The following is a 15,000-nucleotide window of genomic DNA, read 5'->3' as shown; positions in this document are numbered from 1 at the left end:
TCCGCAAACTTGGTCTTGCGGCAGATCCCGCAGGTGGGCGCGTCGTCCTTCTGCTGCGTCTGCTGCCGCTGCGTCTCCGCCCCGATGCGACGCACCTCCTGCTTGTAGCTCTTGAACTGCTCGTGCAGCGTTCTGCAGGCGGGGTGCGGGGAGGGAGGGGAGAAGGGGAAGGTTGCCCGTTAGTGGTGCACACTAGTACTCTGACCTTTCAGTCAAAGCACAAATGCGCTCGTAAAAGTACCACATTGACATTTCCACTTGAGTTAAAGTACTTGTTCTTAAAATGTACTTAGAAGTATCGAAAGTAATAGCACTTTTCTTATCCAGTGTCCTGCATAAAAAGCGGCACAAAGTGCTGTTGTACTCATGCAGATCCTGGTTACAATTTAATAAAAATGAAATAGTATTGGTTACGTCATCATGATTTAACTTTTTTTTTTTAATATATATTTTGCTCTGTACTGTTTGTATACATGTAAATCTAGATTTTATTTTTTAACTTAGGTCATGCGACTGTGTTAGAAATGTAGTAGAGTGAAAAGTACAGATATTGAAAATACAAAACTGAATGCACATAAGTAAATATGAACACAAGTCGTGAAACGATCACTCCACCAAAAAACTAGAAATCGCTTCAGCACATTCTCGTCACTTTCTGCCGCCAGTGGCGAGTCACGCCGCTCCAAACATAATCCAAACATGAGGCAGATAAAATAGAGACGCAGATCAATTCGGAACTGAAAGATTACAGAGAGACATAGAAAAAAAAAAGAAAAAAAAAAGAATGATAATTATTTTATATCCCTGGACCGGAAGAAACAGGGGGGACGGTGCGATGAAAGTGCCCGACAACAACATTTTTTTTGGCTCCGGCAAAACAGCCGGCAATTATAACATCACTTGAAAAGCGTCTTTGATGGAGACGTAGGGAAAAAGTTAAATGAAACGTCGGCTCTGTTTTGCCCCCCCTCCCCGCCCGCTCCCCTAGATGGAAATAACTCCACGGTGAATTGTAAATCAGGCTGGGTGGAAAAAAGGCCGCGCCAAGTCCTCCCAGCAGCATTGTGGAAAGACGGCATTAGCATATCACGTCTCTCATATAGGAGACCCAGACAGGCTCTTTAATTAGAACGCTGGGGGGGGGGGGGGGGAGAGAGGGAAGGGTTAGGGGCACGGCTTCATTCACAGTTTCACAGACCGTGTTTTGGAAACAGAGGAACTCTTCAGTCACGTCAGAACAAAGTTTTCAGACGGGTAATACAGCGTAGACTAACGTTTACATTAATATAATTGTATAAACGGTATAATAATTGTTTAAACGGTGAAGCTAAAAAATGAATGAATAATAAAAAATGAAAATAAAATTGCTTCCGTTATTGTTCCGAAATGATAATGCAACCAAAACTGGAGCTCAAGTACTTTTGACCTAACGATGGAATGTGTCTCCAGACCTTAATATGACCTACTACTTTTTCTTTTTTCTTTAAGTATGTCAAGGACTTCAATACTTTTTCTTGAGTAGACTTCGGGAGATAAAAGTGCTGAACTCCTGCAGTGTAAGTACTGCTACTTCACCTGTCTCTGTTGAAAGCAGACATGTCTTCTGGTCCAAAGTCTGGTCTCGCATCAGCGGCCCCCAAAAACCATCAAAAACAATTAAAAACCATCAAAAGCAATCAAAACCATCGAAAACCATCAAAACCATCAAAAACAATCAAAACCATCAAAACCCTTGAAAACCATCAAAAACCATCAAAAACCATCAAAACCATCAAAACCATGAAAAACCATCAAAGGCAATCAAAACCATCGAAAACCATCAAAAACCATCAAAACCATCAAAAGCAATCAAAAGCATCAAAACCCTTGAAAACTATCAAAACCATCAAAAAACATCCAAAAACCATCAAAAACCTTCCAAAACCATCAAACATCATGTTCCTCCTCCGTGGCCCATGGTGCATCTCCACAGAAAAAAAGATCCCACGCCTTCTGGGTGTTGAGCTGGCAAAAACAAATTATATTTGTCCGTCTTCACAGGAAAGCTGCTGAACAAAAGGAACATTATGTAATTCCCATGACATCCCATGCTGTCTCCCCAACGCTACTTAGTAAGAAGACTTTTTTTCATAAGTTGCCAAAAAGACAGATTTGGTCCCTCTTCACATTCTAGAGTCTTGGGCTCGGAATCGGCTCGCGTCTGGCTGTTCTACGGCGGACTGCCGCCCGGGCAGGGCTGGACCACGAGGACGCGGGTGGAGCGGGAGGCGTCTTGGCCAATCAGCCGATCATCACACACTGGGACAAGGCCGGCGCGAGGAAACAACCGACGGCGTCACAGTGTCCAATGGTAGAGATCAAAACGACAATGTAAAAAACAAAACGCCGACCCGCGGTGCTGCCACGTTCACTTATAAAAGCTTTTCGGTCCCTTCGCAGATTACATCCCGACTCGACCGACGTCAACCGGCACGGATTGATCCCAAATGTATCGAGATCAAATATAACGCAGGATAAACGATGCGCAATACATCTCAATATTCATTTCAGCGCTGGTGACTGAACAAGGTTGAAGAGACGTTTCCGGCAAGCGAGCGTTGAAAAATAACTGGAAAATAAACACGATTCTCTGAGATGGAAGCGGTAAACAACCAGCGCTGGCTCCAAAAAACAACACTGCGCAAAAAAGATTGCAAGAACGACTTCTCTGCTTAGACGGCGAGACGCCTCCGTTTGTTTGCCATTGTGGGCCGCAGTAATTTACAGCATCGCACAATATGTAGAGTGTATATTGGCGAGTAGCCACACAAGCCCCGGACCAAGGCGACTGCGTTTTCTGTATTCATGCCATGACTCACCATCACACAACCCAAATAAGAATTGAGATCCCTTTCATATCAAAACAACACGACCTTCTGTCATTTTTCTGTGGGAGCAGTAGAAGGTCCAGACGGCGTCTCATCTCCCGGTGCATCTACGTATCTGCAGGCGGCTCGCTCCACGCCTGTCAACATCACACCGCCATAAATGGAGGGGTGGCCTCGATCCTGCTTCACCCTCCGAGACCTCCGAGAGGGTCCCCGATCCCCGCCCAAGAGGAGCCCGGAGCCAGGACCTGGGCCCCCGGCACCATGGGAACAGCTGTCACAAACACAGGGTGCGCGGCGCGTCGTCATGGAAACGGGGAGGCAAAGCCTCGGCGCACGGACTGTTCACCACGGAAAGCAGTGCAAGTGCAAGGGAAGCGCTGCATTAGAACATGTCTATCTATCCATCTACTGTATCTATTAATCTATCTATCTATCGATCTGTCTGTCTGTGTGTCTGTCTATCTATCTGTCTGTCTGTCTGTCTGTCCGTCCATCCATCTATCTATGTATCTATCTGTCTGTTGTATAAACGCAATAAGCTGAGCAGTGTCTAGTGTTGTTTTAAAATTGTGTGTGTGTGTGTGTGTGTGTGTGTGTGTGTGTGCGCGCACGTGCGTGTGTGTGTGTGTGTGTGTGTGTGTGTGTGTGTGTGTGCGTGCGTGCTTCCATGCTACACTCCTCCCAGCCATAAAGGTGTGATCAGGCCTGTAACATGATCAGACATGCACGTCTGGTATCACATGTTAAATCCTGGATAATCACCCGTATTAATCACTAGTTATCAATAGATTATTAAATTCCCAGTAAATCCTGTTCTGTGGAGCAGCTCATTCCCAAATAAAAGGGACAGAGTGCACATTTGTTTTTCACTTTTCCTCTTTCCTCAACCACCGCGTTTCCAAATCACCGACTCTCCCAGGAAAGGAGTAGCTTCTATTTTACATTTGCTCCGTATTTGATGACGATTCTCCCATGGATTGTTTTGTTTTCTTACCAGAATAAAAAAAACAACACACATAAAAATCCACTACAATTGAAATCAGAATTCCCAGAAAAGCAATGCATCTCCTGCCTCTTTGCACCCGAGTCATCTGATGCCAACTTCTGTTCCTCTGGGCGATACGACGGCAAGTAAAGAAACATGGATGCAGATAAACAAACACACACGCGCGCACACATGCACACACACACACACACACACACACACACACACACACACACACACACACACACACACACACACACACACACACACACACACACACACACACACATAAACATTCTAGCTGGCTCCTGTTAAGGCAGTTACCATCAGACTCCCAACAGCCTGTAGCAGGGACAGCCCACTACACACGCACGAGCGCAAACACACACACACACACACACACAGACACATGCAGACAGACGCGCACACACACACACACACACACACACACACACACACACACACACACACACTGTACAATACTGTGAAATCTAAACAAACACAGACAAAGACACGCACACACTCTTGTGCACAGGTGTGCATGGTAATGGCTTTTCCTTGGATCATGTTTATTCAGTTCACAGTGTTGTAAGGCTCCACTCCTCTTTCTTTCTCTCTCTCTCTCCCTCTCTCTCTCTCTCTCTCTCTCTCTCTCTCTCTCTCTCTCTCTCTCTCTCTCTCTACCTCTCACTCCGTCTCCGCCGTTTTCACCAATCTTTGGTGTGGAGTTGTTAATTAGCACCACTATGAATACATTGCCCAAGGAGAGAGCGGGTGGGAAGAAATGCTGTGTGTGAGTGGGTGTGTGTGTGTGTGTGTGTGTGTGCGCGCGGGCGTGCGTGCGTGCATGCGTGCGTGTGTGTGTCAGGTTGTCAGTGTGGAGGAGGGGTTTGGGCACTATTTTTGTCCTGTCAGCTGATTCTCCACGCTGCCTCGTTCAGAGACGTGGAGAGCAGAGACCCAAAGAAGTGTGGAAGGAGCCAGACAGAGAGGCCCGCGGCGGCCGACTCCCCCGAAAAAACACACTCGCCTCTCACCCTGCTGTAGCAGGTCGTGGGCACCAGGCTAAATAACAAAGTCAAGGAAACAAAACTTTATTTATATAGTACATTTCTTTCAGCCTTAAATGTGCCAGCGATGCAAGGGCTCGCAAACGATCCGTTCGTCGTGAACAAATCTTTAAATGACTCGGGAGTTGGGAGTCACACCGACAAAAGCGTGGGCGAGGGAGTGACTCAGGACTAAATTAAAGTCCGAGGCAGAAAATAACTTTTCTTTTTTTGCCTCGGACTTTGAGCCATTTTCAGAAATAAGTGCTTGTCATACAGTCGTCAAAACCGTCAAAATCGCACGGATCTCCAATTTTCAAAAGTTATTGATGGTGCATCACAGCATTATGTTTTATAAAGTGTTTTTCAAGGTCACGGGGTCTTCAGGTGGCCTGTTTGGGGGGCTGGGAGTGGATTTCTGACCCCTTTCCGCCCCGTTCCCGAGTGGTCAAAAATGGCTGTAAAGCGAACCGAAGCTGTGTGATTAACGGGATCAATCGACAACTTGGTGCAGCAACTAATCACACATGACTGAGCATGGGAATGGCCGTCATTCGGTAGAGCCCCTTTACACTCAAAATATAAATAGTTTTAATCAGAAATATAATGTTTGTTATCTTTTTATTGATAGAAAGGATATACAGTGTCGGGATGAATCTCAAAAAAATATGAAATAAAAATAATAAAGGTTGAGATCATATACACTACATGTGTACATCGACAAACAAATACACATTCTGTGCGTGCGTGCAGCAATTACATGCACGCACAAAAAAAGGAGACAAAGACAAATCTGGTTAAATTCTGTCTCAATATATAAACTGACTTTTCCATTTGTTGTTGGAAAAACAGATTTCTTCTTCTCTGGTTGGTTTCGGCGGATAAAGATACCGCTGGAGCCCTTTAGTGATCCAGGGGGAACTAGGGGGATGGAATGCTTGTGTGACAGACATGTTGAGACGGGAGAGAGAGAAAGAAAGGCAATAAGAAAGACAGTGAGAGAGAAAGTAAGAAAGAAAGAAAGACGAGAGAGAGAGAGAGAGAGAAAGAAAGAAAAAAGAAAGATAGAAGGGAGAAATGAAGGGACGGGGATGTTATTATGAAAAACCAAGCGTGCAGAGAGAGAGAATAGGGAGGAGAGGAGAAGAGCGGAGGAGAGGAGAGAAGAGGATGTAGGAGAGGAGAGGGGGCGAGAGAGGAGAAGATTAGGAGAGAAAAGAGGAGAGACGGATGAAGTGAGCAAAAAAAAAAAAGAAAAGCACAAAAAGGAAATGTGAAGAGGAGGGGAGCTGTGTTCAGTTCACACAATGTCATCCCTTCATCCCTCTCAAAAGGAGATGAACCGACATCTCTCTGCCAGGCGGAGACGGAGAGCGATGGAAACAAGTGGAAAAAAAAAAAAAAGATGAACAACAGAGAGAGAGAAAGAGAGAGAGAGGGAGAGAGAGAGAGCTTGGGCAAGAGAGCCAGCTAAGGAGAGTAGGAGATGCTTCCGGAGCCGCTCTATAAATACCACTCGATAGAGGAGTGCATGATGGAGAGAGGAAGGAGACGCGAGACGGAGGGATGGAGAGAGGAGAGAGGAGAGAGGGGCGAGGGGAAGGAAAAAAGAGGGAGAGGAGCCGGGGAGGAGGAGGTCCAGCGATCCGGACAGGTGATCGGACAAAAAATAAAGAAGGCAGAAATTAAACCCGGCCGGTTCTGTGTGAAAGACGCGCGCCGAAATCAAATGATTTATTATAGAGACGTAATTAAGTGAATTAGTGACCATGGGAGAAGATGAAAAATGTTGGTTTGATGTCCGCTAAATTCATACAAATTGTAAATTGTAAATTACAATTGTATAAAATGTCCTCTGACTTTGTCTTTTACATAAGTCCAACCCTATAATATCCCCAAACAAGCCGGGTCCTCAGTATCTACATTACAGCACCTAGAGCAGACGCACGCTGGAGGGCGCTTTTATTTTCCAGAGAGATTTTCCAGACAATTCCACCTTGAGGAAGTAAAAGCCCCGCCACGTTTTTGACCTGGCGCACGCGCCGGCCGGCCGCCTCCGCTCCCCGGCCGCCCCTCCGGGTCGGCGCCGAACGGGCCGATCCGCACGGCTGGCACGGGATCCTGCGGCGGAGTTTGGCTTCCTGAAACGCGGATTTTCCCCCACCTCCGTTATTTTTGAAGCTGGGATCATTTCCCACCACGGCCACCCCAAACCAGAGGGCCGGGAAACGCTCCGGGCACTGTACACACGCGACGCTAACAACAGTATAGAGCCATGTAGTGTGTAACCCGTTGGATCGCACATCAAGCCTCAGCCTCTGTTGACCTCGCCCACCTGCCGCTCCACCAGCAGCCCATCCTCATGCCCACACTCGCATGTTGACAGTCCTTTTTATTGATGTGACGAGGGGTTCTTTTTTTTACCCTTATTTATGGACTAGAGTGGCTTTTTGGCAGGAAGTCCTTAGTGCTTTTTTTATGCCTCGTTCATCTATTTATATGCGTGTGTGTGTGTGTGCAGCATTTATCGCTCCATTCCATGTTTTTTTTTTTTCCATTTATATCCCTCTGCTCTCTTCCCCTCTCCTTCTCTCTCTCTCTCTCTCTCTCTCGCCCATTTCCTTCCTCCTCGTCTCCCTCTCTTCTTGTATGGTCCACATATTGGATTCCACTCTGTCAAAGCCTGGTAATTGATAAAAATGGGCTCACCCATATCTTTTCCCTGTGGCCATTAAGACTATTCCTCCAAACAAAAAGATCCGAGCCAGACCTTTAACACACACACACACACACACACACACACACACACACACACACACACACACACACACACACACACACACACACGCACACACACACACACACACACACAAACACACTTTCGCTCAATCTACTTTCTCCCCTCAAAGACTGACACACACACACACACACACACACACTCAGACACACGCACACACACACACACGCACGCACGCACGCACACACGCACACACACACACACACACACACAGACACACACACACACACACACACAACAGAGACTATAGGCCTCACACAGCCTGCCGGGTGGCGTCTAAGCCATCAAGCCTGTGTGAGTGTGGATGTGCTGGAATTATGGGTGACCCCTAATCCCTCTGCTCTAGCCTCGCAGAAACCTTTTACACACACACACACACACACACACACACACACACACACACACACACACACACACACACACACACACACACTCAGATCTTCATTTCCTTCACGCATACACACAAACTTTATTCGACTGCACGAATGGCTAAACTAACGCATGAATAGGGCTGTTGCGCTCATGAAATTTTAATTGATTAGTTGTCTTTTTTTTTTTATTAATTGTATGCCACTATCACAGTATAAGCTTGCAATGGTGGAATAATACATTTCTATCGACGTCGAACATAAAAATTGCAAACCCTGCAACGTCTTTTACCTCCCGCTAAAAAGTGGCTTCAACTCCGCCAACAGGTTTTCGATGGACAAGCTGGGTCTCTGCTCTATTTATAGGTCAGTATGCAGAACACACCAGGCTGGATGAAAATACTAATTATTGTTGGCTGTAAAATAATCTTCAGGCTACAGGCCGGCTAAGCATGAGAATTCACTATTTAAACAATTTACTAGATCCTTTCACACGCTCTCAGCGGCCAATGTAAATCTCCGTTCCACTGCCGTTGCCGGTGTCCTGCTGCAGCACCTATGCAACGCTGTCACTGCCCTTCCAGGCGGATGTTTGGACGTCCAGCTACGGTGGCCGCCGCGTCGTCGCCATCTCTCCCTCGGTCTTTCTCTCTCTCTCTCTCTATCTCTCTCTCTCTCTCTCTCGTCCCGCACTCCCTCACTTGTTCCCTCCCCGGCGGTGTCAACTGGAACCAGAGGCACCATCGGAAGCTGACGGTGCTTCTCCGACAGCTCACCTGCTCTCAGGTAGACACGGGCACGTGGCACACACGCTCCACAAACACACGCAGGCACGCACACACACACACACACATGAGCACACTCACACACACGCGCACACACACACGCACACACACAGGCAAATGCAGAATCACGCCCCACCCTTACACTATGTATAATTCAACTCCTCCTGGCATAACATGAACACAGAGCAAAATAAAAAATGCTGACAGACTCGTGAAATAATAAGTGAACTAATTCATGAATCCTTAAAACTGCCTTTCCCGTTTCTATTCACGAAAGCTATAGATGGACTGCAGACGGAACCCAGACAGACAGACAGTCAGACAGACAGACAGACAGACAGACAGACAGACAGACACATAGATAGATAGATAGATAGATAGATAGATAGATAGATAGATAGATAGATAGATAGATAGATAGATAGATAGATAGATAGATAGATAGATAGATAGATAGATAGAGGGAGGGAGGGAGGGAGGGAGGGAAGGGAAGGAGGGAGAATGTGAAAGAGCTCCTGACCATCCCAAGCAGAATGTATTCTCATTAATCTTTGATGCCGGTGAGTCCTGGAAGCACTAAACATACTACTCTCCAGTGTTTGCTCAGGTCTCTCTCTCTCTCTCTCTCTCTCTGTAGCCGTGCTGCTTGCCCGACACCACCACTGGTTCCGTACATCATCACCTTGGACTCGAAGGCATCATTTTCTCAGTTATCAGTCATACGTAATGATTGTCTCGTCCTAAAAATAATAAGAATGAATGTACGTGTATGCAAACGCAGATGGAAAAATAAACAGTTTATGCTTATGCTGCATTTCCATGAACTCAAAGGCACCGTTTGGCGATATCAAACGACTGGATCTAAGGAAGTTGATTTCATCAAAAACGAAACGAAACAAAACAGAATATCAAATTCATCAAAAGATTGGGGCGTTACAAAGCATAATGGCATCTAACTGAGATGACTGCTGAGCAATGCACACACACACACACACAGGAACAGACAGCACGGACACACAAGCAGCATGCCGACACACACACACACACACGCATACACACACACACCCGCATACATACACACACATACACACACACACACGCACACACACTCTGTGTCTTCCCTGGGCGGCCTCTATTTTTCCAGGTGTTGCAGACATGCCGGATGGAGCTCTTTTGATTATGAGCAAAGTATGAATATCCAATCTAACACCCTCTAAATAAAGACACCTGGAGCACGGTGTTCACACTGAAACACACGCACACACACACACATACATACACACAATAATGTCCCTGCGTCTACAAAGTAATACTTTAAACTGCTCCTAACTGGCTCCACGTGAATACAGTCAGTATGCTGTATGTTGTAGCTTAATATGCATAAAGGGCAATGATGTGTATTAATGTACAGTTTTCATAAATAATCATGTTACATCCGTGCTTTGCTACACATACAGTACAAATATGCAATTACACACACTGACATAAACACACATACGCCCACATACAAACACACATAAATCCAATACGTATTTGTAATTAGTTTAATTCAATAGTCTGTAAAAAAAAATAAACGGGTTTAAAAAAAGGCACAGAACATCAACAGCACCCAGCAAAATGAATATTTTAATATTTCAGGAACTGCTTCCAAGTGAGTGCTATTTTCAGACTTGATCCATAATTAAACATTAGCATTTTTCTCCCAGAAACCTTGAAACCATTCGCTTTGCTTGGGGAAAAAAAAAAAAAGTTACTGTTTACCCTGAATGGGAGACACCGAGCGGGTTTGACGGGGAACAGCCCTCGCTTTTTCGGATTCACTAACTTGACGTAACCGGCCCACTACGCGTTCAACCAGCCAACCAGCGCAGGGCAATCCAAAGCTCAGACGGAGATCCAATCTGACGCGGAGCTTTTCGAGACCGGAGTACGGAAGATCAAGTCAATTGTTATCTGAGTTACTGTTTTGGGATCAGATTTGATTTGTGAGAATAAGGGCAGGCTATATTTAAATCCGGGATTTTATAACGCATATCAGGTTTACCAGGGAGTCTCTCTTTGTCTGCAGTGCTTATGATAGATAGAGGCGAGAGAGTCTTGGTTTGGGTTTTTTTTTCTTTCACATTTGGAAGGAAAGCAATTAAAAATGTAATTCCAAATGATCAATCAATCATTCAGTCGACTTGTCAATTTTGAGAATGAGCAATATAGGGGAAAAAAACAAAAAAAGGACAAGAATACAGAGGCCAGAGAAATTCAAAAGTACTTTTATGGGTTACCCCCGTCACCCCACCACTATCACATCATCAACCATTTCTGAAGTGTTTACACCCAGAGTGAAGCAAACCAAGCAAATGTCAACAGAGCCGGAAAGAGAGCTGCTTCAGCGAACCACATTCTGCGTTCATCCAGCACACTAGTCACACTATCAGCTCATATCTTATCTTATCTTGCATCGACGCATATGCGCGTTATTGCGCTAATATCAACGATGAAGCAGCCAGGGGATCGGAAAAGGAAACACCATCGGCTCGACTGTTGAAAACCAAGCGGTCTGTGTGAACCCATCTCTGCACGCTGCATTTGGATGCTACGTACGTTTACCTCTCCTCCGCCAAAACTTTGAGTCGTCCAACGATGACTCAAACTGCAATGTGCAATTGGTTCCGGCTAACGACGGCAAATATTCTTAATCTCAACGACGAAACGGCAACGTACGTAACGGGCGGGTTCTGCTTTACCTGCGTCTACTGAGGAAGGTCGAGGAATCGAGCTGAGCCTCGTCACCCTCCCACGCCGCGGCCCTCGCCTCCTCTCCCCTCGCCTCCTCTCCTATCGTTTGATGAAAGACTGAACGGAAAGGGCCGCCCCTTCCCCTTTTTTAGTCACGGCCCAGTGGTCTGGGGTGTCCCAATGTCAGCAGCCGCAGGACAGCAGCTGAGAAAAGCCTCTAACATGGCCGGCTGCTCCTCTCAGAGGAGTCGGCGGAGGACCCCGGCTGTGGCTGGCGACCTCAGACGGCGACACCGCCTGTCGATCAAATACCCTGTTCGCCAAGACACGCATGGCTACGTGCGCCACCACAAGCCGCCCCAGCACCATCGCCATCACGGCACCCCCCCCGGCACATCCCCCCTGGCGGTGCAGCTGTGCGTCACGGGAAGGGGGGGGGGGGGCCGGGTTGGTGTGTGAAAGAGAAAATGGTCGCAGGGTGAGAGAACGGGTTTGGATGTAAATGTCAATATACCGTTCATACGCTACGCGCCAGGTGTGGCCGCTGCCATCGGTGAGTCGCTTCGTTCTGAGCATGTTCCGGAAATCCAGTCGGCGGTCAGACCGTGTCTTCCGCTGCCTCAGTTTCCACCTTATTACCCGGTTGCCAGCGGGCATTGGGGTGGACAGCGGCTGCTACATCGGTGCCATCGCAGTGTGTGTGGACCGGGCCTGGCTGGCCTCTGCATGCACCCGGTAGCCTGTCCGCTCTGGGGGCCTGGTGAGACAAAGATTAACTGTGTGCGGGGGGTTCCTTTGGGGGAGCTCCTGGGGCCCCCCCATACCCATACCACCTCCACTTCCCCCTCTCCCGCCGTCTTTCGCCGACTATTTCCGCACTAATCCGCGAGCCTGCAAATCCTCCTTTCTACCCTCCCTGCGCCTTTGCCCCTGGTTCGGCACCATTGAGGAAAGTCGTCGGCGGGTGTAGGGGGCCTTTCTCTGCGGTGTCCTGGCCCATCAGCCTTCGGGCTTAACACCGATCAAAAGGGTTTGAGTGGGATGCGAGTTTGGGTATCTGATGGTTGAGTGCAAGGGTTCGTGAGGCTTTTCATCGCAGTGTCGCAGCAGTGGGCTTTGATAGAGTCAGGAAGGGGACGGCGGTCTGCGTGACGACCATCACCCACCGGGCTCACCTGCGCTGAGGCAAAGCTTTAAAAAAATCATACGAGTCTACGGCCGAGTCTATCAACTCCCCACAGAGCGCATCAATATTAGAAGACGATGTGTGTTTGCATTTTGGGAAGATCTCAAAAGCCCCCCGGTGTTTGGATCGAAGGCTCATGTATGTTGAGGGGAGTGGGACCAGCTCAAAGCCCTGACCAAACTGAAGATTTCCCCGGCGTTCCGAGAGGAGCACCGACACGGCAGCTCACTCATACCGACATCCTCCGGATAACAAAGTCAGCGGGGGAAAAAAGAACCCGAAATCCTGCGGTGTTTTAACCATGTAGCGAAGCGCCATCGGTGTTGAGCGTGGGCCGTGAGACGAGCAGGTGGTGCCCGTCTCACGGCCCGGTCGGGGGATAATCATTAGCTCAGCAACAGCACAACGGCCTCCCTGGCCTTTCCCCTGCAGATAGGAGCGGATATATCGACACAACCTTAACCCTAAACACCTGCGCCGGTCCCTGCTCGTGGAACTGGATTTGACCTGCTTTGACCGGAAAACAGAACACATGTTCAACGTGAGACGCGTTCGCTGCAAGGCTGAATTTCATCGTCCGGGCCCTACCAGTGTTGGTCAACTTCGGCCAAAATCCTAAACCGATATTGTTTTACATGACATTGCGTCAGGGTTATCATTACAATTTGGGCGACCAGCATCCTTCTTTAACTGCGGGAGGTCAAAATCCTTCAGTTATGTTGGCTTTGGCATCGAAAGGATTATTTCAAGTCACCTGTTGCACAGTTATGACACTAATGGTTCCTCACTTCAATCACTTCAACACTTTCAGTCAAGTGCAGTAATAAGCAATCACCGCTCTCATGAGACTTGTCAGGGATATCGTCTCCCAAATTAAAAGGGGTAGAAATCAACAGGTTTACCTTGGGTAATCACAAAATGAATTAAAACAGTGTGTGTGTGTTTCCTTTCTCTCTCTAATTTTTCCATGTACTTTCACCACTTGTTTTCCTTATCTATCTATCTATCTATCTATCTATCTATCTATCTATCTATCTATCTATCTATCTATCTATCTGTGTGTCTGTCTGTCTGTCTGTCTGTCTATCTATCTATCTATCTATCTATCTGGGTGTGTGTCTGTCTGTCTGTCTGTCTATCTATCTATCTATCTATCTATCTATCTATCTATCTATCTATCTATCTATCTATCTATCTGTCTACTGTATCTACCTATCTGTCTGTCTGTCTGTCTGTCTGTCTATCTATCTATCTATCTATCTATCTATCTATCTATCTGTCTACTGTATCTACCTATCTGTCTGTCTGTCTGTCTGTCTGTCTATCTATCTGTCTGTCTGTCTGTCTGTCTGTCTGTCTGTCTGCCTCCCTGCCTGTCTGTCTATCTAGCTGTCTATCTATCTATCTATCTATCTATCTATCTATCTCTGTCTGTCTGTCTGTCTGTCGATCGATCTGTCTGTCTGTTTGTCTGTCTGTCTGTCTGTCTGTCTGTCTGTCTGTCTGTCTATCTATATTGAATATCACACACATAATATTTTTGAAATAAAATACTGTCAAACTCTTAATAAGTGACAGCAGCAGCACTTCCGGTATTTTTTCCTCCATCCATACTTTTTATAGGATGACACCAAGCTACAGTCCAACACGCCTGCTCGCTTAAGCTCTGTGAGCGGATCTCATCAATGATTAGTCAGATGATGAGGCCATTATTGACTGAACCTGAGCTGTGGAGGGCCTCGTGGAACATTAAATACATCACTTCCTCTCAAGGGGCCCAAGGCAGCTCTCACCCAGCTCACAAAAGGCTCCGGTCCGGAAATGAAAACAGCCATTATAATTGAGGCAAACAAGATTGCTATTATGGCCAAAATAGCAATATCCTTTAATATAAATACTGATCCGGCCATCGGAGCTTACTTTCAAAAACTGGACCTTATTTTAAGCCATCGGGGCGAACCCTAGGGCACCTGGGGTCTGCTAGAAGCTTCTATTGTCCCTGGTATGTGAACTCGTAATTGTGAAAGCGGCTTGGGGCAAAAATACAAAGACCCTCTTCTGAGGAGAGCAGAGAAAGCTAAATTTGGCAAGTGGACTATCACAACCGCTGCCACTCGTTGAAATCATTGGCAGATATTGCGGATCTAGCTTGAAATCAATGGACGATCACTTGATTTTCACACAGGGCCTCAACCAAACCATTGATTTCACAATATTTTACTATATT

General features: G+C 46.8%; 1 protein-coding gene across 1 annotated transcript in view; it reads right to left on the bottom strand.

Annotated features, from left to right (window-relative positions):
- rims1b (regulating synaptic membrane exocytosis 1b) overlaps positions 1-15,000 on the bottom strand; it is a gene marked incomplete at its 5' end in the record, with an annotated part of 58,896 nt that overhangs the window by 42,578 nt on the left and 1,318 nt on the right. The window contains one exon of the mRNA XM_079999211.1: positions 1-132. This exon is cut by the window's left edge and continues 82 nt beyond it. Coding sequence (XP_079855337.1) covers positions 1-132 — 132 coding nt within the window. The remainder of the gene's footprint in view (positions 133-15,000) is intronic.

This window comes from Zeus faber (assembly GCF_960531495.2).
Source record: "Zeus faber genome assembly, chromosome: 4".
Lineage (NCBI taxonomy): Eukaryota > Metazoa > Chordata > Actinopteri > Zeiformes > Zeidae > Zeus > Zeus faber.
The sequence above is the reverse complement of the archived record's forward strand: the minus strand, read 5'-3'. Positions and strand labels throughout refer to the sequence as shown.